This window comes from Dendrobates tinctorius, unplaced genomic scaffold (assembly GCF_039654945.1).
Source record: "Dendrobates tinctorius isolate UK_male_01 unplaced genomic scaffold, ASM3965494v1 ptg000103l, whole genome shotgun sequence".
Classification (NCBI taxonomy): Eukaryota; Metazoa; Chordata; class Amphibia; order Anura; family Dendrobatidae; genus Dendrobates; species Dendrobates tinctorius.
This window is the reverse complement of record NW_027361771.1, coordinates 22,545,985-22,571,937: the sequence shown is the minus strand read 5'-3', so window position 1 is coordinate 22,571,937 and position 25,953 is coordinate 22,545,985. Positions and strand designations below refer to the sequence as shown.

The 25,953-nt window shown below is 44.8% G+C and overlaps 1 protein-coding gene across 1 annotated transcript; it reads left to right on the top strand.

Moving 5' to 3' along the window:
* Window positions 1–16,034: 16,034 nt before the first annotated feature.
* Window positions 16,035–21,340, top strand: TRAPPC5 (trafficking protein particle complex subunit 5). Its single transcript, XM_073588156.1, has 2 exons — window positions 16,035–16,189; window positions 20,554–21,340. Exon 2 carries the CDS (start codon window positions 20,557–20,559, stop codon window positions 21,121–21,123), a length of 567 nt encoding a protein of 188 aa, XP_073444257.1. The 5' UTR covers window positions 16,035–16,189; window positions 20,554–20,556; the 3' UTR covers window positions 21,124–21,340.
* The last annotated feature ends 4,613 nt before the right edge of the window (window positions 21,341–25,953 follow it).

The window sequence follows — 25,953 nt, the reverse complement described above, 5'->3', positions numbered from 1 at the left end:
CTGGTGACAGGATCCCTTTAAATAAAATTCAAATCCCACCAAGGACAACATCTGCAAGGAGTCTGTATGTTCTCCCCGTGTTTGCGTGGGTTTTCTCCGGGTACTCAGGTTTCCTCCCACATTCCAAAGACATACTGATAGGGAATTTAGATTGTGAGTCCCACTGGGGACAGCGATGATGATGTCTGTAAAGCGCTGCGGAATATGTTCGCGATATATAAAGATTATTATGAATTTATTTACATAGCGACATTGATTCCATGGTGCTGTACATGAGAAGGGGTTACATACAAATTACAGATATCACTTACAGTAAACAAACTAACAATCACAGACTGATACAGAGGGGAGAGGACCCTGCCCTTTCGGGCTTACTGTACATGCTACAGGATGGTGGGGAAGGAGACAGTAGATTGGGGGGTTGCAGCAGCTCCAGTGATGGTGAGGCGGTAGCTCCAGTAGTGGTGAGGAGGCAACGGGGATCATTGCAGGCTGTGGCCTTTCTTGAAGAGGTGGGTTTTCAGGTTCCGTCTGAAGGATCCGAGTGTGGTTGATAGCCGGACATGTTGGGGCAAAGAATTCCAGAGGATGGGGACTATTCGGGAGAAATCTTGGAGGTGGTTGGGTGAGGAGCGAATAAGTGTGGAGGAGAGAAGGAAGTCTTGGGAGGATCGGCGATTATGTGAGGGAAGGTATCGGGAGATTAGTTCAGCGATATATGGAGAAGACAGGTTATAGATGGCCTTGTAGGTCAGTATTAGTAATTGAAATTGGATACGCTGAGGGAGTGGGAGCCAGTGAAGAGATTTGCAGAGGAGTAGCTAGGAGAGAGATGAATTAGTCGGGCAGCAGAGTTAAGAATGGACTGGAGAGTGCGAGGGTGATAGCAGAGAAGCCACAGAAAAGGATGTTGCAGTAGTCGAGACGGGAGATGACGAGGGCATGCATAAGAATTTTAGTAGAGGGTTGAGTAAGGGACGGATTCTGGAAATATTTTTGAGCTGGAGGTGGCAGGAGGTGGAGAGAGCTTGGATGTGCGGTTTAAATAAACTGCACGCCTGGAATCATACTGGTCATGCAATCACATCATTTTTACCATGAAAACCATTAAGACAAAACCCCAAACAATGGGGAAATTGTATTTTTTTTCACTGCATTTGGATTTTTTCCATTTTTCAGTCTATTATATGCTAACTAGATGGAGGCTCAATGCAATGGTGGTAATGTCACGATGAGGGCAGGCTCTGCAGCATTAAGAATCTCTCCCCCCCAAGTGCTCACCCACCTATCCACTCTCTCTTTCCCCATGTGCTGACTTCTCCCGTCTCTGCTCTCTTCTTTGGCCTGTCTACCCCATGTGCTATCCCCCTTGTCTGCTGTCTCTCTCCTTTCAGTGCTGTGTTCTCCCCTCATGTGCTGTCCCGTTTGAGCTGTCTCCCCCCTGTGCTCTGTCCCTCTCACCCCTGTGTCTGACTGTGTACAGAACATACCACAGCTCCTGGGCAGGGGAGGAAGCAAAAGACAATACTGACATGACAGTAGGAGATCACAGAGGATACATTTTGTGAGGTAAAATATTGTTTAAAAACAGTGAAATATTTTACCTCACAAAATGAATCCTCTGTGATCCCCTGCTGTAATTTCAGTACTGTATTTTGCTTCCTCCCCTGCCCAGGAGCTGTGGTATGCTCCGTACATGGTCAGACACAGACAATTTTTAAAATGAACTTTCGTTTGTGGCAAAACTCCTTTAATGTGTCTGGCTTCCTCTGCCTGTAGACACGTCATGCATCTGCAGCTGGGATCAACCGAATGATTCACTGCGCCTGCGCGGAATTCACGCAGGCGCAGTGTTACGGTGTTCCGCTGGTGGTACTGCGCAAGAGGCTACGTGAGTGTGTGAGAGTGAGAGTGAGTGACAGTGTGATGCGTATGGCGTATAGAGAGTGTGTGTGTGTCTGTGTGTGTTGTGAGAATCATGTGGGAATAGTGGATGAGGGCAGGTATATCTCGCCCAGATACCTTTCCTATGTGGCCTAGTCTGGTCAGTATCTCACCTGGTAACTAATGAATAATGGGAGGCGGATATAAAAAGATGCCAGGTGGTTGTGTGTCTCAGCCTGGGAACACAGAGAGCCTGTCTGTGTGAGAGACACACGTGAGTGAAAGCAGTGGCCACTGCAACTGTGGTTTGGCTGGACTGGAGAAGCCCGCCAGTTGGTAGTTAGGTTGTACCTTGTTTAGTTAGTGCTGGACAGGCAAGGATTTGTTTTATGTTTTATTTCCTTTATGCATTGCTTTCACCGTTAATAAACCTGACCCAGTGTCAGTTATACCCCGATCCCGGCTCTGCGCCTGAGTTTCATGCTGAACGCACGTGACTTTTGACCCCAGCAAAGGCGATCCCGGAGTGTTTTATCACAGTGTGTTGTGCGACTGTGTTCCGCTGGTGGTACTGCGCAATAGGTTGGTACCAGCAGCAGTTTCATTATTGAGACACCCATCAATTGGGTGTCCCAATATGGCAGTCGGTGAACTTCCTCCCCTTGGAATTCTGGGATACGGTGACGTCTGGACAGAACAGGAAATGAAAACATTGCAAGGCAATTATATAAATAGATGTGAATGGCGTCATTCAAAACTTCAACTTGTCCTGCAAAAATACAATATACACTATAAATAGTCCTTAATGGCTATATCAATTTCCCATATATTGGGTTGCACTTACTTAAATCAAGCTCAGGAATACCAAACTTGTCTCTGAATTAGTATATCAGAAACAAAAATTGAAGTGACTAGAGAATAAATATTAAAACATGATATTTTATTAATTAAAAAATTATTAAAAAAATACTAGAATAAGGTACTGGACTATGGGGCCATATAAGAGTCCACAAAACGTTATACAGTCATATGTTAAAGTTTGGGCACCCCTATTAATGTTAACCTTTTTTCTTTATAACAATTTTGTTTTTTGCAACAGCTATTTCAGTTTCATATATCTACTAACTGATGGACTCAGTTATATTTCTGGATTCAAATGAGGTTTATTGTACTAACAGAAAATGTGCAATCTGCATTTAAACAAAATTTGACTGGTGCAAAAGTATGGGCACCTCAACATAAAAGTGACATTAATATTTCATAGATCCTGCTTTTGCAAAAATAACAGCCTCTAGTCGCTTCCTGTAGCTATTAATGAGTTCCTGGATGAAGGTATTTGTGACCATTCTTGTTTACAAAATAATTCCAGTTCAGTTAAGTTTGATGGTCGCCGAGCATGGACAGCCCGCTTCAAATCATCCCACAAATGTTCAATGATATTCAGGTCTGGGGACTGGGATGGCCATTCCAGAACATTGTAATTGTTCCTCTGCATGAATGCCTGAGTAGATTTGGAGCTGTGTTTTGGATCATTGTCTTGCTGAAATATCCATCCCCTGCGTAACTTCAACTTCGTCACTGATTCTTGCACATTATTGTCAAGAATCTGCTGATACTGAGTTGAATCCATGCGACCCTCAACTTTAACAAGATTCCCGGTGCCGGCATTGGCCACACAGCCCCAAAGCATGATGAAACCTCCACCAAATTTTACTGTGGGTAGCAAGTGTTTTTCTTGGAATGCTGTGTTTTTTAGCCTCCATGCATAACGCCTTTTTGTATGACCAAACAACTCAATCTTTGTTTCATCAGTCCACAGGACCTTCTTCCAAAATGTAACTGGCTTGTCCAAATGTGCTTTTCCATACCTCAGGCGACTTGTTTGTGGCGTGCTTGCAGAAACGGCTTCTTTCGCATCACTCTCCCATACAGCTTCTCCTTGTGCAAAGTGCGCTGTATTGTTGACCGATGCACAGTGACACCATCTGCAGCAAGATGAGGCTGCAGGTCTTTGGAGGTGGTCTGTGGATTGTCCTTGACTGTTCTCACCATTCTTCTTCTCTGCCTTTCTGACATTTTTCTTGGCCTGCCACTTCTGGGCTTAACAAGAACTGTACCGGTGTTCTTCTATTTCCTTACTATGTTCCTCACAGTGGAAACTGACAGGTTAAATCTCTGAGACAACTTTTTGTATCCTTCCCCTGAAAAGCTATGTTGAATAATCTTTGTTTTCAGATCATTTGAGAGTTGTTTTGAGGAGGCCATGATGCCACTCTTCATAGGAGAATCAAATAGGAGAACTACTTGCAAGTGGCCACCTTAAATACCTTTTCTCATGATTTGATACACCTGGCTATGAAGTTCAAAGCTCAATGAGGTTACAAAGCCAATTTAGTGCTTCAGGAGGTCAGTAAAAAGTAGTTAGGAGTGTTCAAATCAAGAAAATGATAAGGGTGCCCATACTTTTGCACCGGTCAAATTTTGTTTAAATGCAGATTGCACATTTTCTGTTAGTACAATAAACCTCATTTGAATCCAGAAATATAACTGAGTCCATCAGTTATTAGATATATGAAACTGAAATAGCTGTTGCAAAAACCAAAATTGTTATAAAGAAAAAAGGTTAACATTAATAGGGGTGCCCAAACTTTAACATATGACTGTATAGTCACATAAATACCAAAATTTCAAGGATTATTAAGGCTATGTGCCCACGGTGCGTGTTAAAACGCACACCAAAAACCGGACTCCTTCCCAGAAATCGCGCGTTTTTTTCCGCGCGATTTCACCGCGATTATGATCGCGATTTTGCCGCGATTTTCGCGTGCGATATTCAAGCACTTTCCAAGCGATTTGAAGCATCGCTTGGAAAGTGATTGACAGGTTGGTCACACTCGTCAAACATAGTGTTTGACAAGTGTGACCAGCTTTTTACTATTGAGGCTGCCTATGCGGCATCGATAGTAAAAGATAGAATGTTAAAATGCTAAAAAAAATAAAAAAAATCGGGGTATATTTACCTTCCGACGTCCCGCACTGCCATCCCGGGCCTCAGCGTTCCCAGCGATGCCTTGCGAGACCTGTGATGACGTCTCGCGTTGCTATAGCGATCTCGCGAGACCACTAGAGTTACGCGAGACTACGTCATCACTGGACCGTGCAACAAGGCATTACTGGGAACGCTTAGGCCGGGAATGCAGCGTGGGACGCCGGAAGGTAAATATACCCCGAGTTTTTATTCTTTTTTTTACAGGGGTATGGTACCCAGGGCCTGGAGGACAGTCTCCTCTCCTCCACACCGTGGGTACCAACCGCACATGAGACGCTTAACTTCCCGCATGGTGGGCATAGCCACATGCGGGAAGTAAGCGATTCTCATGCATTCCTATGGGTGCGGAATCGCGGCAATGCTTTGCGATTCCGCAAAAAAGAATGAGCATGCTGCGATTTTTTCCGCGATGCGATTCCGCCGCGGAAAAAAGCGCAGCATTAGCACAGCATTTGCGGAATGCCATAGGAATGCATGGGGGGCGTTCTGTACACGATTTTTAAATGTTTTCGCTGCGTTTTCGCGCCGAAAATCATGGCAAAAACGCTTAAAAATCGCTACGTGGGCACACAGCCTAAATTTTAAAACATTTCAAAAAAAGTGTTGGTGCTTCCATCTGCATAAACCAACCAGGAAAGATATACAGTACACACCAAAAGTTTGGACACACCTTCTCATTCAAAGAGTTTTCTTTATTTTCAGGTCTATGAAAATTGTAGATTCACTTTCAAGGCATCAAAACTAGGAATTAACACATGTGGAATTATATAATTAACAAAAAGTGTGAAACAACTGAAAATATGTCTTATGTTCTAGGTTCTCCAAAGTAGCCACCTTTTGCTTTGATTACTGCTTTGCACACTCTTGGCATTCTCTTGATGAGCTTCAAGAGGTAGTCTTGTTAGCCTGTAGATAGAAAAATATTTGGAATTGAGAGTGAAGCATTTCGTTAGCATAAAATTATTATCCTGTGTATTTTTTGCATTTTATATACCGTCCTGTGCTGATCTATGAATGAATGATGATACCCTAGAAATGCAGAGAGGACAGCACCATTTAGTAGTGAGTAGAGTTGAGCGAAACGGGTCGAAAAAATTCAAAAGTCGCCGACTTTCGCCAAAGTCGGGTTTCATGAAACGAAACTCGACCTTAGCGTGAGGTCGGCCACGAGGTCGGCGACCATCGCGCCAAAGTCGCATTTCAAAAGATGCTTTTGCGCCCCTTTTCAGCCAACCAGGAAGAACGGACACTGTGGGCAACGTGATGACATAGGCAGCGGTTACCACCATCTTGGAGAAGGGCATGCAAGTGATTGGCTTGCTTTATGTGGCGTCACAGGGGTATAAAAGGGCGGGGACGCCGACCGCCATGTTACTCATGCTGATCTCAGAATAGGGAGAGCTGCTGCAGCTGCTAATTCTGTAGGGAGAGCATTAGGAAGGCAAAAAGAAAAAAAAACTGCTTCTGCTGCTAGCGCTTTTCACTGTAGTTACTGTGCAGTGAAAGGTGAAGATTTTTGCTTTTGTGCAGCAGCACTGGTGGTGATTAGCCTGCCTTTTCAGGCTAGCTGCATTGCTGTGTGCACACTGGTGTTCAAACTGCTTTTTTAAAAGCAATCCAAATTGTATTGTTTTGTCCTGGTGAGGCAGTGAGCGTTCATTTTTTCACACACCGTACAGCGGTGTACGCTCCTCACACAGTACCATATAACGGCTGTTATCACGGCCAAATTGAAGCTATCTACGTGTGTGACTCTGTAAGGAAAAGTCGAGGAGTTTGTTCGTTCTTACAGACCTACACCTTATAGTTTTGTCCGTTTTTCAAACAGTTTAGTATGTTTGCTGTTTGATTACATTCAAAACTAGAGAGAGACAGCGTGTGTCAGTCCGTATACAAAAGCACGGAGCTTGACAATTTTACATACACTGTACAGCGGTGTACATGCACGCTCCTCTCTCAGTACCGTGTAACGGCTGTTATCACGGCCAAATTGAAGCTACGTGTGTGACTCTGTAAGGAAAAGTCGAGGAGTTTGTCCGTTCTTACCAACCTACACCTTATAGTTTTGTCCATTTTTCAAACAGTTTAGTATATTTGCTGTTTGATTACATTCAAAACTAGAGAGAGACAGCGTGTGTCAGTCCGTATACAAAAACACGGAGCTTGACAATTTTACATACACCGTACAGCGGTGTACGTGCACGCTCCTCTCTCAGTACCGTGTAACGGCTGTTATCACGGCCAAACTGAAGCTATCTACGTGTGTGACTCTGTAAGGAAAAGTCGAGGAGTTTGTCCGTTCTTACAGACCTACACCTTATAGTTTTGTCCGTTTTTCAAACAGTTTAGTATATTTGCTGTTTGATTACATTCAAAACTAGAGAGAGACAGCGTGTGTCAGTCCGTATACAAAAACACGGAGCTTGACAATTTTACATACACCGTACAGCGGTGTACGTGCATACTCCTCTCTCAGTACCGTGTAACGACTGTTATCATGGCCAAATTGAAGCTATCTACGTGTGTGACTCTGTAAGGAAAAGTCGAGGAGTTTATCCGTTCTTACAGACCTACACCTTATAGTTTTGTCCGTTTTTCAAACAGTTTAGTATATTTGCTGTTTGATTACATTCAAAACTAGAGAGACAGTGTGTGTCAGTCCGTATACAAAAACACGGAGCTTGACAATTTTACATACACCGTACAGCGGTGTACGTGCATGCTCCTCTCTCAGTACCGTGTAACGGCTGTTATCACGGCCAAATTGAAGCTATCTAAGTGTGTGACTCTAAGGAAAAGCCAAGGAGTTTGTCCGTTCTTACAGATCTACACTCTAGGGAGATTCCAATTCTGCCCAATTCTATATACACCTTGTAGTTTGTCATACACTAGGCAATTTCTGCCTGTCACATTGCGGTGTATTATAAACAGGGCCTGACAGAATCCAACTGTGTCCTGAAGTCTAGAGAGATTCCAGTTCTCCAGTCCTCTATACACATTTCTTACATCATCCAGAATCTGCCTGTCACATTGCGGTGTAATATAAACAGGGCCTGACAGAATCCTACTGTGTCCTGAAGTCTAGAGAGATTCCAATTCTCCCCAGTCCTCTATACACCTTTCTTACACCATCCAGAATCTGCCTGTCACATTGCGGTGTAATATAAACAGGGCTTGACAGAATCCAACTGTGTCCTGAAGTCTAGAGAGATTCAAATTCTCCACAGTCCTCTATACACCTTTCTTACACCATCCAGAATCTGCCTGTCACATTGCGGTGTAATATAAACAGGGCCTGACAGAATCCAACTGTGTCCTGAAGTCTAGAGAGATTCAAATTCTCCCCACTCCTATATACACCTTGTACCTTGTTTTACAGTACCATATAGTTGGTGGTTTTTTGGGTACATTTTCCCCAAAAATGAGGAAGTGTGGTGGAAGAGTCCGTGGAAGTGGGCGGGGGTTGGCAGCTGGTAATGATGGTGTTGGTGTTGGTGGTGGATCTGCTGGTAGTGGCTAAAGCAAAATAGCACCTAATGCAGGAGGTTTGAGCCTGCGTCATCGTCTGGCTCCAAAAGGCCTCGAAGGCTCCCTTTTCTGGGAGTAAGTAAACCGCTTTTAAAGCCGGAGCTTCAAGAACAAGTTGTGGTTTACATTGCTGACTCAGCCTCCAGCTCTATCACCTCCTCTTCTGAAGTTTTAAAAAATAAAAGCACTGAGTCGTCATTGGAGGCTCATGGTCATGAACCACACCTTTCCTTGTGTCCTTCACCCCAAACAAAATTGAAGGATGCGGCAGGCCACACTACAGATTACTCCATGGAGCTGTTTTCACATACCATGCCTGGGTTATCAAGTCAAATCGTGAATTACCCAGGCCAAGATGAATCTGACATGGAGTGCACTGATGCACAGCCACTGATAGATGATTCTCCTGGTACATTCACTCAGAGCACTACATTGTCCTCGCAGTGTACTGAGGCAGGATCTGACCCTGATGAAACTCAGGTGCCCCTTCACGCATACTATACCACCATACACGGTGACACAGAGGAAGGTGCACATGACATTGAAGAGGAGGTGATGGATAACCCAGTTGTTGACCCAGATTGGCATCCATTGGGGGAAGAGGGTGCCGCTGCCAATAGCTCAGAAGAGAAGGAGGAGCATCCGCAGCGGGCATCGACATCACAACAGCTGTTATCTGGCAGGCCCGGAGCAGTCCAAAAACAGGTTACAAAAACCAAAAGAGTTGCAGGACAGCTTGGCCAGACGGTCAAAATAGCACAGCGTGCAAGGCCTCAAAATGTTTTCCATAGTAGGAAGAGTGCAGTGTGGCACTTTTTTTAACAAAATCCTAATGATCAGGCAAAGGTTATATGTAAGAAGTGCGCAAAGACATTTAGCCAAGGGAAAAATCTGAGAAATTTGAATACCAGTTGCATGCTAAGACATTTAAACACCATGCACTTGCAAGCGTGGACGGACTACAAAAACTCACGTACCACATGTGCACCTGCTCCCAAAGAAGGTATTCAGCAACACTACATTGTTTCCCCCACTGTAAGCCCACCGGTGAGCACACCACCAGCAGCAAATGTTGAGTTGTCGTCGCAAGGGCTAATCAGTCAGGGAATCACACTGTTATTGCAACGAAAGACTGAATCTAGGCCATTAGAAAGAACACCAACTCCATCACCATCAACGCTCTCTCAGTCCGCCATGTCCACGGCTAGTTCGACCATATGCAGCTCTCAAGTCCAGCTCACCCTACCAGAGACTATGAGTAGGACAAGAAAGTTCTCATCCTCTCATCTGCGTACACTGGGTTTGAACGCCCACATTGCCAAACTAATCTCGTTAGAGATGATGCCCTATCGGTTGGTTGAAAGCGCAGCTTTCCGCGAACTCATGGCCTACGCAGTACCACGCTATGACCTACCCAGTCTCCACTTTTCTCGCAAAGCCATCCAAGCCCTCCACCTTCATGTGAAAGACCGCATTGTACATGCACTCAAGCAATCAGTGAGTGGAAAGGTGCACCTCACAACTGAAGCATGGTCCAGTAGGCATGGCCAGGGCCGTTACGTGTCCATCACTGCACACTAGGTTAATGTGGTGGATGCAGGGTCCACAGGGGACAGCGGTGGTGGGACAGTGCTGCCTAGCCCACGGTATAGGCAACAGTTGGCTGTAGGCGTTCGACCCTCCTACTCCTCCAGAAGCGAAAGTTCGTCCACAGAACGCAGTCGCACGAGCACTCCATCCGCAGCTGCCAGTGTTGCACACGAGGTGTCCCCCTATCAATCAGCTAGTGGAAAGCGTCAGCAGGCTGTGTTGAAGATGATGTGTTTGGGCGACAGACACACCGCGGAGGTACTGACCGACTACTTTCAGCGACAAATTGAGTCATGGCTGGGCAGTCTACATCTTGAGGCAGGCAAGGTAGTTAGTGATAACGGCCGGAATTTTGTGGCAGCCATAGCCCTTTCAAAACTCAGACACATACCTTGCTTGGCTCACACCTTGAACCTGGTGGTGCAGTGCTTCCTCAATAATTATCCGGAGTTAACAGGCCTGCTCCAGAAGGTCCGAAGACTGTGCTCGCACATCCGCCGGTCGCCGGTACACTCCAGTCGTGTGCAGAAGCTGCAGCGATTGCTCCACCTTCCCAAGCACCGCCTAATTATCGACTTAGCAACAAGGTGGAACTCCACCCTGCACATGGTTGAGCGGCTGTGCGAACAGAGGCAGGCCGTAATGCATTTGTGGGAGGATACACGGGCAGGCACTTTGAGGGCAGACATGGAGTTGACAAGTGTGCAGTGGTCGAAGCTGAAAGACCTCTATAAAGTCCTTCAGTGTTTTGAGGAATGCACACGGCTGGTAAGCGCAGACAACGCCATCATAAGCATGAGCATCCCACTTATGCGTCTGCTCATGCAAACTTTGATGCACATTAAGGAGCAGGCGTCTGCAGCCGAGGATGATGAGGAAGAGGAGGAGGGAAGCCTTGATGACAGTCAGCCATTGTCTGCTCCGGGAACTCTCCTGGACGAGGTGGAGGAAGAAGAGGAAGAGGAGGAGGAGGATGATGATGGGGATGATTATTTAGGTGAGGAGGATGCTTCTCGTGGGGCAAGAGAAAATGTTGGCGTGGCAAGGTCTGGTACAGGGTTTGTGCGTGACTGGAGGGATGTGGATTTGCCAGAAAGTGCTCCTCCACCCAGCACTTGCAGTGCATAATTGACACCGGGAACATTGGCCCACATGTCAGATTATGCGTTGCAGATCCTAAAAAGGGACCCCCGCATTGCCAAAATGATGAACGATGACGACTACTGGTTGGCCAGCATCCTGGATCCACGCTATAAAGGCAAATTCCAAAACATCATGCCACAGGAGAACCTTGACCTAATATTGGCTAACAAACAAGCAACTCTGGTAAACCGGTTGGTTGAGGCATTCCCAGCACACAGCAGCGGTGATGGTTCTCACACGAGCCGTAGGGGCCGGGGGCAGCTTGGAAGAGGTGTTGGTGGTGCACACATCAGAAGTGGCGTTGGAGACGGGTTTCATGACCATGTTGTGGACTGATTTTTCAAGTCCCGCTCACACGACTGGTAATACTGCATTGATTGAAAGTGACAGGAGACAGCACTTGTCAACTATGGTTACAAACTACTTCTCGTCCCATATCGATGTTCTCCCTCACAGGTCATTCCCATTTGACTATTGGGCAGCTAAACAGGACACCTGGCCTGAATTGGCACAATATGCCTTACAGGAGCTCGCTTGCCCAGCTGCAAGTGTGCTATCGGAAAGAGTCTTCAGTGCTGCTGGAGCAATCCTGACAGAAAAAAGGACCCGTCTCTCGACCCAAAATGTGGATTATCTAACCTTCATTAAAATGAACCATGCATGGGTTTCCAAGGATTTTGTCACACCTTACCCTGATGACACATAGGTTGCCAGAAAAATGGCTTTCTTTGGTCCTCCTCTTCCTGGGACTTGACCAATTTCGCTTTTAGCAGCAGATGAATGTCCCACATCAACATATGCCATTTTGTCAACCTCCCTCACTGGGCTGCCTCCTCCCCCCATGGCCGGGGTCACCACCTAGCGCACGCAACCATGCGAGTGCCGTTGCCCTGGACAGGTGGGTGGGCCGACTCTTGGGCGCGGGCACTGGCACAGGGTCCCTCATAGTGCAATCAAGTGTCTCTGACGGTGGGTGTGCACACCCGCCGTCAGACACACCGCCGTACTATGAGGGGCCCTGTGCCAGTGCCGTCGCCAACGAGTGGGCCCCCCCTGCTTGCTCAGGATCACAGCACTTGCAAAGTTGAAATACTTACCTCTCCCTGCTCCACTGCTATGACGTCTTCCGCATTTCCTGACAGTGATATTCTGATCAGAGAGCGCAATGACATGACGTCTGTACGCCCAGACAAGTACAGGGATTCCCTAATGAGGAGACTTATTTGAGAAGACTTAATTGTTTTCAATGTTGGGACAGCAATTTTTGGGGAGCACTATACTCTGGAGAATGATACATGGGGCCCACCATACACTGGATCATTCCAAAGGTGGATATCAGACACTGGAGCAGCATTTACATGGCCCATTATACACTAGAGCATTAGAAATGGGGCCCAGGCCCATTATACACTAGAGCATTAGAAATGGGGCCCATTATATATGGAGCATTATTTGGGCCCATAAGACAGTGCAGCTTCATCCATGGGGACCAACATATGTTGAGCTCATCATATACGGTTTCAAACATTATATGGGACCAATGATTCTGTATGGTGAAATATATGGGCCTCATTACTCTGTATAGCGCACTAAGCGCTGGCCATAATACTGTATGGAGTTATATACTGTCCGTTTTTGGAGGTATTGGAGAATTTAAAACGGAAATCAGTCATGAGATGTAAGAAGTGAAGTATTTTTCATTGTACTATACCGCTATTTCTCTGCCGTATCGGAGCATCATGAGTTGTGGTATGTGTTAAAGGGGCACTCTTTGGCCCTGGGCACATGAAAACCTGGAGCCAGCCCTACCCCCCCCCCCACAAATTTAGCCAAATAACCCCCATTTTTCAGTACGTAACTAGTATTATGAAGTAAATTAAGGTTGAAATGCTTCAGTAATAAGAATTGATGTTTTTGGCATTAAAATGGGCACTGTAGGTGTGTTTCCTGGCCTCCACTCCCTGCCGACTTTTCTTCCCCATTGACTTGCATTGGGTTTCGTGTTTCAGTCGGCCTTTGACTTTTCACGATAATCGGCCGATTGCGTTCGACCCGACTTTTGCGAAAGTCGGGTTTCGTGAAACCCGACTCGACCCGATAAAAGGCAAAGTCGCTCATCTCTAGTAGTGAGCATACTGAGCAGTGCATCATCGGATTCACCAATTATTTATTTTGTGCACAGTTATTATGAATTTGATTAGTCGCATTATGCACTATAATTCTATGGTTGGGTTAGGCAGATGGAAGCACTAGCACTTTTCTGAAATATTTTTCCATGGAATAATCCTTGGAATGTTGGTATTTATGTGACTATATAACGTTTTGTGGACTCTTGTATGCCCCCATAGTCCAGTACCTTATTCTAGTAATTTTAATAACTTTTGACTAAAATATCATGTTTAAATATTTATTCTCTAGTCACTTCCAATTCTTATTTCTGATATACTAAGTCAGAGCTCAGAGACAAGTTTGGTATTCACGAGCTACAAAAATACAAGCTGTTTCCGGTTTGGGGTACTATGTGCAGCCTGCACACATGCTCACAAGTTGGGGGACGTGTCTGTGACTAGGAGCCGGCCAAGACCCCACAAGCGTGCATTAACCCCCCTCTCCCGGGACTACCAGACACCACAAGCGTGCATTAACCCCCCCCCTCTCCCGGGACTACCAGACCCCACAAGCGTGCATTAACCCCCCTCTCCCGGGACTACCAGACCCCACAAGCGTGCATTAACCCCCCCTCTCCCGGGACTACCAGACCCCACAAGCGTGCATTAACCCCCCCTCTCCCGGGACAATACAAAGACCTTTCTAATGATCTTTTTACTCTTAGACCTGTGACGGGGACAAGGGGGCATCCTCTACGTCTGGAGGAAAGAAGGTTTAAGCATAATCACAGACGCGGATTCTTTACTGTAAGAGCAGTGAGACTATGGAACTCTCTGCCATATGATGCTGTAATGAGTGATTCCCTACTAAAATTTAAGAAGGGACTGGATGCCTTTCTTGAAAAGTATAATATTACAGGGTATATACACTAGTTTCCTTAATATTGCATTGATCCAGGGAGCTAGTCTGATTGCCGTATGTGGAGTCGGGAAGGAATTTTTTTCCCCAATGTGAAGCTTACTGTTGCCACATGGGGTTTTTTTGCCTTCCTCTGGATCAACATGTTAGGGCAAGTTAGGATAGGATATGGGTTGAACTAGATGGACTTAAAGTCTCCCTTCAACCTTAATAACTATGTTACTATGTTACTATGTTACCCCACAAGCGTGCATTAACCCCCCTCTCCCGGGACTACCAGACACCACAAGCGTGCATTAACCCCCCCCTCTCCCGGGACTACCAGACCCCACAAGCGTGCATTAACCCCCCTCTCCCGGGACTACCAGACCCCACAAGCGTGCATTAACCCCCCCTCTCCCGGGACTACCAGACCCCACAAGCGTGCATTAACCCCCCCTCTCCCGGGACAATACAAAGACCTTTCTAATGATCTTTTTACTCTTAGACCTGTGACGGGGACAAGGGGGCATCCTCTACGTCTGGAGGAAAGAAGGTTTAAGCATAATCACAGACGCGGATTCTTTACTGTAAGAGCAGTGAGACTATGGAACTCTCTGCCATATGATGCTGTAATGAGTGATTCCCTACTAAAATTTAAGAAGGGACTGGATGCCTTTCTTGAAAAGTATAATATTACAGGGTATATACACTAGTTTCCTTAATATTGCATTGATCCAGGGAGCTAGTCTGATTGCCGTATGTGGAGTCGGGAAGGAATTTTTTTTCCCCAATGTGAAGCTTACTGTTGCCACATGGGGTTTTTTTGCCTTCCTCTGGATCAACATGTTAGGGCAAGTTAGGATAGGATATGGGTTGAACTAGATGGACTTAAAGTCTCCCTTCAACCTTAATAACTATGTTACTATGTTACCCCACAAGCGTGCATTAACCCCCCTCTCCCGGGACTACCAGACACCACAAGCGTGCATTAACCCCCCCCTCTCCCGGGACTACCAGACCCCACAAGCGTGCATTAACCCCCCCTCTCCCGGGACTACCAGACCCCACAAGCGTGCATTAACCCCCCCTCTCCCGGGACTACCAGACCCCACAAGCGTGCATTAACCCCCCCTCTCCCGGGACAATACAAAGACCTTTCTAATGATCTTTTTACTCTTAGACCTGTGACGGGGACAAGGGGGCATCCTCTACGTCTGGAGGAAAGAAGGTTTAAGCATACTCACAGACGCGGATTCTTTACTGTAAGAGCAGTGAGACTATGGAACTCTCTGCCATATGATGTTGTAATGAGTGATTCCCTACTAAAATTTAAGAAGGGACTGGATGCCTTTCTTGAAAAGTATAATATTACAGGGTATATACACTAGTTTCCTTAATATTGCGTTGATCTAGGGAGCTAGTCTGATTGCCGTATGTGGAGTCGGGAAGGAATTTTTTTTCCCCAATGTGAAGCCTACTGTTTGCCACATGGGGTTTTTTTTGCCTTCCTCTGGATCAACATGTTAGGGCAAGTTAGGATAGGATATGGGTTGAACTAGATGGACTTAAAGTCTCCCTTCAACCTTAATAACTATGTTACTATGTTACCCCACAAGCGTGCATTAACCCCCCTCCCCTCAGGGAGCCCCACAGCTCCCAGATAAACACCCAAATCCCACTAGAACACGCCCCCAGAAATGACATCACACCTGGAAGGAGCCCATACAGTCTAGCATTTACCCTAGCCCTTTGCCACTACGTCCCTCCACCTGGCAGCGCCGCTCTGCGCTCCACAGTCCTACAGCCAATCACAGATCGTGTCATATGAGGTGGTGTGACGTAACAACCCGCAGCAATTTGTGAGCGGATCGCTGATTTGCTAAGCTACTTCCGTAGGCGGGGTCTCGTGTGTCGTTTACTTCCGGATCGGTTTGGCGGCTGTATCCGGGGTTCACTGTCGTTCTAAGCCTGACGCGTAAGTCTGAGGTAAGCGGTAACGAGTTGTCAGTCATTCTTCTTTAAGCTGCTGAGACGAGCAGGACGGCGGTCACCTTGCTATGCAATCCGGGAGGTGTCATGTTAAAGGGGCGCTCCATCCTCAGTCATGTCACTGGCTCTGCTCTCTTCCCCATCATAATGGCTGTGCAGGGAGTAGGCGCAGAATTTGCTGTGCTGGCTGGGAATGTGCACACACTATCGCCATGCTTCTCATTAGTGCCCCAGAGCTGTGCTTTTGGGTGCGGATGTCTGAAATACGGTTAAAAGGACTGACCACCTCAGGGGGCTTTTTTCTTTCTTTAATGAACATATTTAGAGTTAAAAATTGGGTTTCAGTCCTTTTTTTTTTTTGCCTGTTATGGACTCTGGGTAGCCCGTCTGTTGCCGGCTGCAGAATGGGAGAATTGAGGATCCATCCGTCCACGAAAACACACTGACCAGAGAGTGTGAGACTCTTGTCTCTCTTCTTCTGAGTTCCTCTCAGCTGACTTAGGACCGCAGACAACATCAAAGTGGAATGTGAACGGGAGGAATACAAGTTGATTTCTTATTCGGCAATTTTTTATTTTCTGTTTTTTAAAGGTTTAACAACAAAAAAATAAGCATCACAATAATAACATAAAATGCAGCAATGTGCCCTGAAGTGAATACACTTACAAACAACTACAAAAACTATAAAACTGGCACAAAAATGGGCATCAAAGTGGGCACCGAAGGGCGTTAATGAAACGGTTAAATCGCTTTGGGTCACTGATATCTCACTGCAGACATATAGAACAGTGAGCCCCACATTAAAACCAGATCTCTCCAGCCTGGCCCAAATGGGTTCTTGGCATCAAAGTGGGCAAACGGCCGATTTTCACAGATTTGAATAAGTAACTGATGTTTTTAAGGGGTTAAATGACAGGGTCACTGATCACACACATCTATTACATGCATATTGATGCTTCACATCAAATTCAGTTACCTCCAGCCTGGCTCAAATGAGACGCCAGTTGCTGAGCTGCTGCAAGAACAACTGCATAGCCGCCAGCAAAGGGGGGAAAAGACCGCAGTTGATTCCCTGGGTATAAAATAATCCATTATATTCAGACCTTCTGTACAATTAAATAAAGCGAACCATGCATAGGCAGTAACCTTTTTTTTTTTTCAGCAGTGCAGAATATGACCCCATCTGTAGATGGTTATGGGCAAACACCTGGATGTTCAGGCACATGACAGTGTGTCAAACACTGGATGTTCAGCTTCCCCCCTCCCCCCTCCTTCAAGTGAATTGGGTTCTGGTATCTGAACCCAAACTTTTTGTTTCATGACAGTGCGGCAAACATCGCTTCTGATCGGCGGTAAAATCATCACCGCTGGTCAGACAGCCGCAGTTTCCACAATGTCAGCTGATGGGAATACTACTCCCCTCAGCCGACGCCTGCTGCCACTAATAACAGCTAGAGCAGGCGGCGGCTGATGGGAGTATTCATCAGCCTGCGCTCTAAATAAAACAAAAAGACGTGGTTCCCCTGTATTTTTGATAACCAGCCAGGCATAATTCAAAGCTGGGGGCTGCAACCCTCAGCTGTCAGCTTCAGCAAGGCTGGTTATCAAGAATAGAGGGGTCCCCATGCTGTATTTTTTAATTAAATAACAAAAAAAAGCATGAGTTCCCCTTCATTTTTGACAACCTGCCTTGATAAAGCAGGCAGCTGGGGACTGGCATTCTCAGGCTGGTAAAGAGCCGTGAATATTGCCCCCCAGAAAAGGCGCATCTACATTTCTGGTGCTTTACTCGGCTCTTCCCACTTGCCTTCCAGTGGTGGAGAGTGGAGTTCATATTTGTGGGTTTGATGTCGCCTTTGTATTGTCCGGTGACATCAAGTCCACATTACTAATGAAGAGGCGTCTTATAAGACACCTATCCATTACTAATCCTATAGTTATACGGTAAATAAAGACACAGCCAGAATAAAGTCCTTTATTTGGAATAAAACAAAACACACTTTTCCATTTTTATTTCAAATAACAAACACAGTTATACTCACCTAACGCTCATTCCACCTAAGCTCTCGTCTTCTGTAATAAAGCAAAAATAAAAAACCACAATATCCCTCATCTCGCCGATGTTCTGTCTCACGCCGTAATCCATGTCTTAGGGATAAACAGTTTTACACTGGGACGGTGCCAAGATGCAACTGTCTAGGCTGAGAACCACTGGTGAATGAGCTGCTGTAAGGTACAGCGCTCAGCTCAGAGTTCACCGCAGTTCACTGTAAAAAACTTGTCACTGTGGTGTGAACTCTCTGAGATCACTGCTGCACCATGAGACTTTAAATAATTTTAAAAAATGATGTGGTTTCCCCTGTTTTTTGATAACCAACCAGGCAAAACTCGCATGTGGGGGCTGCAACTCTCAGCTATCAGCATTAGCAAGGCTGGTTATGAAGAATAGAGGGGTCCCCTCGCTGTGTTTTTAATTATTTAAATAAAAAAGCACGATGTGGGGTCCCCACCACTTTTGACAACCAGCCAAGCTAAAGCAGGTAGGACTAGCTTACCTATATGCCCATATTAATAGGTCGTATATGTCTCAGGGGGTGACGAATTCCCATTAAGGGTCAACTCTCATACTGATCCACTTTCACAGGACTGTTGGTACATTTCTGTGGGGGTTACGGAAACAGCCTAGCTTAGCAGCTGTCCGCTACTTCTGTAGCCTCGTCTCCAGCAGTCATAGTATATAGACAGTTATTTTGAAAGATGTAGATGAGAATAACCCTTAAATGATGCTCTCCAGGCACCAGAACAATTAGCCAGGAAGCCGTTGTCCCTGTGTTTGTTGAGCTGTTATGAACAGAACCTTCCCAGCAGGAGTTCTTCCTTGTATAACCCACCACCAGCAGTCAGTGTCCTAATGCTATAATTCATGAAGGTTACAGCCCCTATACACATTAGAGAAAAGTTGGTCAAAGCCATTTATATCGGAAGCCTCCCAACTCTGCTGGATCCGGCATGTCTGATTTTGAACTGATAATCCATTTGTTGCCTGCATGATAAGCCACTGCCAGAAGAGTCTGTAGCAGCTCTCTCATGCAGAACAAGGGGCTAAGCCGATCACTCATATGTATGGAGAAGTTGGAAGACAGAGCTGTTTACTGAACGGTTGGCCGAACTTTCTTTCACCTCACAGCTATTGTTTATGGGGACTTCATTGCCAAATCCTCTGCCCTAAATTCTATGGTCTGCTGACTCTCAATCCTAGTGCATCATTTACACTGAATCCATCAATCACCATATTATTCTGTTGTAGATTTCTGCTGCACCATTACTGCCATGTATGACTTTAGGAAATGCTTCAAAATGCTTTTTTCAAACATGATTTAATGCAACTTTTGATGTGTCATCACATGACAAATACATAGCTGTGAGCAATATGTAGACTCTAGAAGCCATTTACAGCACACATGGCATTTTAGTGGCCACCTTGAAAAATAGGCAGGGAATATTTTGGGTTGGCTAGTAAATACTACTGCCCCTAATTGTTTCTGGGAGCCTTACTCCTGATTTTCAGCCTGTGCTCTTCTGGTCCTTACTATGTGACATGAACCTGATTTCTTTGGTCGGACAGCATCTCCTGTGAGGACCAGAAGTCAGTCGCTATATGCATTTCTATGAGAGACTTGTTTGGGGCTCCTAGGACTACATGGAGACATTTACATTACATATATTTAGCAGTGCAGCAGAAAACTGCGGTGTAAACGCTGTAGTCCATGTGCATTTCTACGATACTCGCATGGTCTGCATAGAGCGACTGACTTCTCCTCCATACTGATGGAGCTGTATGATTTGAGAAGTCAGAGCGGGTCAGATGATTCAGCTGAGGATCGAAAGAGCTCTAAAATCATGGCGAAAAGTAAGCATTAAAATTAACAAGGGCTCTACTATTTTTGTTGATTTACTTTCAGACAAGAATAAAATTCCAGACTGCTTCGTTAGGATTTTTCTTCGGAATATGTCTTTGGTTTTTGTTAAATGCAGTAATTCTTGATTTTTTTTTTTTTTTTTCATATATATCTACTAAAAGCACTGTGGCCACTATTCATCAAAGCATTTGACAGAAATCTGACGTAAAACACTTTAATAAGTTGCGAAAAGTTTTTGCAACTTGTTGGTGTGCAAAAATGTAGTAACTTTTGCTGTTTTCATGCCAGTTTTGCCCAGCTTTTCCACCACGGGCAGGGGTGGGATGTGAGCGCAGGAATGGTTGCGTGAAAAATGCTGGTCTTGGTGACTCGGCGCCAAAGTCTATTCAAATAAAACTGTACATTTTGCTTGGTGACCTTTCAAACATTTCTTTCCCACAGGTCATGGACTCCCGCTTTAGCCGTGGAAAGTCTACCATTTTAGAGCGTTCACTTGCTAGACCAAAGACAGAGGTGAGCCTTAGTGCATTTGCACTTCTGTTCTCTGAAATAGTCCAGTACTGCCAAAATCGTGTTTATTCTGTTTCTGAGCTCCAAGCAAAACTATCTGAACTTGGCCAGCAAGTCGGGTGTCGCATCCTTGATCCGCTGGTGATGAGAGAGAAGAATGGAAAACGAGAGACTAAAGTTATTAGTGCACTCCTTTTCATAAAGGTTGTCGCTTGGAAAGCTCTATTTGGTAAAGAAGCAGACAAGCTAGAGCAAGCAAATGATGACGACAAAACTTACTATATTATCGAAAAGGATCCTCTTATTAATTCGTACATTTCTGTACCGAAGGAGAACAGTACTCTAAATTGTGCATCTTTCACCGCTGGCATTGTAGAGTCTCTGTTGACCTGTAGTGGATTTCCAGCAAAAGTAACTGCTCATTGGCACAAAGGAACCACTCTCATGATTAAATTTGACGAGTCTGTCATTGCACGGGACAAAGCACTGGATGGACGCTAGCCTGTAGATATCAATCACATTCTCAGATTTCTCTTGTATGAATGTTTGATTCAGTTTAACCTCAATTTATTTGTTTTCCATCAGCATGACACCTACATTGTGTAATTCTTATAGACTGTTTAAAGATCTCCAATATTTTCTGTTTGCATTTATTACACGTGACTATTTAAACATGTTTAATGTAGTCATCAAAACTTAAATAAAAATAACTTCTGTACGCTGACTTTCTTTTATCCACAAATAAGTTATCATGTAAAATACACACATCGGGTGAAATAAATATTGAACTCATCACTAATTTTGTAAATTAATATCTCTAAAGGTGCTGTTGACATAAGTGTCACTGGATGTCGATAACAACCCATCCAGTCCAGAAAATCAAACCATAGATGTACCTAACTTAGTTATGTGTAATAATAAGAAATGGCACAAGGAAAAAGTATTGAACACGCTTACTGAAGTTTAATACTTAGGACAAAAACCTTTTGTTGGTGATGACCGCTTCAAGACATCTCCTGTATGGAGAAACTAGTCACATGCCTTGCTCAGATGTAATTTTAGCCCATTCTGCCATACACTTTTCACATCCTGAAGGTTCTGTGAGCTCCTCCTATGAACTCTGACCTTTAATTCTTTCCCTAAATGGTTTTGTTATGGCATCCAAAAAGTTTAATTTTGGTCTCCCCTGACCAGACTATATTCTCCCAGTATTTCACAGGCTTTTCTAAATGTTGTTGAACAAACTCTAAACTTGCTTGAACATTCATCAGGCAAGCGCCGAAGCGTAAGGCTGGAGTCACACTAACCTGCGCAAAATACGGTCAGTATTTTACATGCGTAATACGGATGACAGACCCCTAAACAGTGCTCCGTATGTCATCCGTAATCAAGGTGTGGTCGCGTATTTTGCGCATGTCAGCATCCGTATGTAATCCGTATGGCATCCGTATGGTGAGATTTTCTCGCAGGCTTGCAAAATGGACATATAATGGAGCCCTATGACAGTTTTAATAAAGAAATGAAAGAATAGATATAGACACATAGAATACATAGAATGCGCATATATATATATATGTGTCTATCTATTCTTTAATTTCTTTATTAAACCTGTCAGTGTGAGTTTACTGTATCGCGCACTGAATTGCCGGCTTTGCTAAAAGACACCTGGTGCGTATTTCTCGCAAGTCACACGTGTGGTCCGTGTGTAATCCGTATTTTTTGCGCACCCATAGACTTGCATTGGCGTATTACGGCCGTAGTACGCTGACAATCGCAGCATGCTGCGAGTGGCACGGAGCGTAGGATACTGAGGAGAAATATACGCCTGGTGTGAGGGACCCCATAGAGAATCATTTGTCCGTGTGTAATGCGTGTTTTTTGCGCCTCTCACTCTCCCGTATTCCTCGCCAGTGTGACCCCGGCCTAAGGAGGATAATATGGCTGTTTTGTGTTATTTTTTATTAAAGTTTTATTAAAAGTTTTCAAAAACAAACAAGGAGAACAGAAAGAATGGACAATTACATCAAGAACACAATAAGACAATTAAACAAACATGGAAATATACTGGAGTGTAATCCGGTAGTAAACAAATTGATATGAAAAGGGGGGGAAGGGAGGCAAATCGTAATGTTTTCATATTATTTAGAAATGTTTTGTTAAATATATATTTTATTTATATATACACACTCACTGGCCACTTTATTAGGTACACCTGTCCAACTGTGTGTTAAGACTTAATTTCTAATCAGCCAATCACATGGCGGCAACTCAGTGCATTTAGGCATGTAGACATGGTCAAGACAATCTCCTGCAGTTCAAACCGAGCATCAGTATGGGGAAGAAAGGTGATTTGAGTGCCTTTGAACGTGGCATGATTGTTGGTGCCAGAAGGGCTGGTCTGAGTATTTCAGAAACTGCTGATCTACTGGGATTTTCACGCACAACCATCTCTAGGGTTTACAGAGAATGGTCCGAAAAAGAAAAAAAATCCAGTGAGCGGCAGTTCTGTGGCCGGAAATGCCTTGTTGATGCCAGAGGTCAGAGGAGAATGGGCAGACTGGTTCGAGCTGATAGAAAGGCAACAGTGACTCAAATTGCCACCCGTTACAACCAAGGTAGGCAGAAGAGCATCTCTGAACGCACAGTGCGTCGAACTTTGAGGCAGATGGGCTACAGCAGCAGAAGACCACACTGGGTACCACTCCTCTCAGCTAAGAACAGGAAACTGAGGCTACAATTTGCACAAGCTCATCGAAATTGGACAGTAGAAGATTGGAAAAACGTTGCCTGATCTGATGAGTCTCGATTTCTGCTGCGACATTCGGATGGTAGGGTCAGAATTTGGCGTAAACAACATGAAAGCATGGATCCATCCTGCCTTGTATCAACGGTTCAGGCTGGTGGTGGTGGTGTCATGGTGTGGGGAATTTTTTCTTGGCACTCTTTGGGCCCCTTGGTACCAATTGAGCATCGTTGCAACGCCACAGCCTACCTGAGTATTGTTGCTGACCATGTCCATCCCTTTATGACCACAATGTACCCAACATCTGATGGCTACTTTCAGCAGGATAATGCGCCATGTCATAAAGCTCGAATCATCTCAGATTGGTTTCTTGAACATGACAATGAGTTCACTGTACTCAAATGGCCTCCTCAGTCACCAGATCTCAATCCAATAGAGCATCTTTGGGATGTGGTGGAACGGGAGATTCGCATCAGGGATGTGCAGCCGACAAATCTGCGCCAACTGTGTGATGCCATCATGTCAATATGGTCCAAAATCTCTGAGGAATGCTTCCAGCACCTTGTTGAATCTCTGCCACGAAGAATTGAGGCAGTTCTGAAGGCAAAAGGGGGTCCAACCCGTTACTAGCATGGTGTACCTAATAAAGTGGCCAGTGAGTGTGTATATATATATATATATATATATGTATTAAAATGGTGACAGTGGCCGCATTTGCGCAGTAGCATCTACCGTGTTCTGATAGATGCTACTGCACAGGAGCAGGTGCCATTTTGGTAGAGAAAAAAAAATTAACCTCCATCAAGATGCCTGTGCACTACCATCGTTCCAATAGATGCTACTGTGCTGGCGCCATCTTGATGGAGCCTAATTTTCTATTTATCCCTACCAAAATGGTGCCGGAGGCGCGGAAGCAACTATAATTATTTCATATCGAGGTGTGATGTACCTGTCAGTCTTTTCAGGGAAGAAAAAAAAAAGTGCCCATACACCCTTGTTTTTTAGATTGCAAAGATCTTTCGATTTCCACACTGGCACTGGGATTTTCTGTTCTCCATAATAGGACATAGTGACGGTTCACCTTTATGCTGAAGTGGAAGGTTGCCTCCTCACTGAACACTAGCTGGGAAGCAAATTCTTCATCTTTCAATGCTGCCTGAAAAAGTGCACAGAATTTGTATCGGATGCCATGGTTGGCTGGCCAGATGTTGCAATAGCTGTATGCGATACTGTTTTTGGCACTGTCACCATCACAGAATTGTCAAGTCTGCAGAGAAATGCCAGGTTCATGACTTGCACGATGTGTTGATTTCTGTTGGCTACATGCAAAGGTCTCTTGAACCCTCTCCACTGCTTTGCCTGTAACACTTGGTCATCCTGGGCTTTTACGTTTACACAATCATCCTGTGCCTTTAAATTGACGATGCCACCACAGAATGCTCTGGTGACCAGGTGGGTCATTTTCATACTGTCTTTAGAACACTCGCTTTGGAATAGTAACAATTGATTTACACTTTTCATACTCTAAGGCTATGTGCACACGCTGCGGATTGGTCTGCGGTTTTTGCAAAATCCGCAGGTCAAAAGACCTGTGGTTTACCTGCGGATTAGCCCTGCGGTTTCACACCTCTACAATGGAGCAGGTGTGAAACCGCTGCGGATTCCGCACAAACAATTGACATGCTGCGGTTTTGAAACCGCAGCAAATCCGCGTGGAAAAATCCGCAGCATGTGCACAGCGTTTTTGTTTTTCATAGATTATAATGGTACTGTACAACGCAGCAGAAACTGCTGCGGATCCGCAGGGCCAAATCCGCAGCGTGTGCACATACCCTAAAGCACAAAAAGCTTTCTCTTGCATAGTTGCCATTTTGGGATCTGATGCCGCCCTGCCACCTAGTGAGTCACAAGCGAGTCTGCACACGAGTTACAAACTCTGAGATGTGAACTTGTGATATATTATTATTACAAAGGGGTGACATTTATATTTTTGCAGTAATAAGAATGCAAAACCAGATTTAATCTTTTATAATGAGCCTGTATTTGTGACGTGTCAAAGAAATGCTTCATGGTGTTTTAAATATTAAAAAAAAGATTATTATGAAAACTGCATTTGTATTCAGCCCTCCTGTGTCAATACTTTGTAGGGCCACTTTTCTCTACAATTAGTGTTGCAACCACAAAATTAGAATAATTTATTTCAGTTCTTCAATACAAAGAGTGAAACTCATATAGAGTCATTACAAACAGAGTGATGTATTTCACGTGTTTATTTCTGTTAATGTTGAACACGTGAAATAGATCACTGTTTGTAATGACTATATGAGTTTCAATTTTTGTATTGAAGAACTGAAATAAATTAACATTTTGATATTCTAATTTTGTGAGAAGCACCTGTATGTCTCTTCCAGCTTTGGACATCTAGAGGCTGAAGTTTTTGCCCATGCTAGCTACCTCTGTGAGATTGGACAAGAGAGCAATTGTGAGCAGCAATTTTCAAGTTTTCCCATTGATTCTCAATTGGATTTAGCGCTGGACTGTGACTGGGCCATTCACACACATGGATATGCTTTAATCTAAACCATTCC

Bases quoted from the DNA above. Each gene is read 5' to 3' on its own strand.
- TRAPPC5 (XM_073588156.1), top strand. From the start codon at position 20,557: ATGGACTCCCGCTTTAGCCGTGGAAAGTCTACCATTTTAGAGCGTTCA.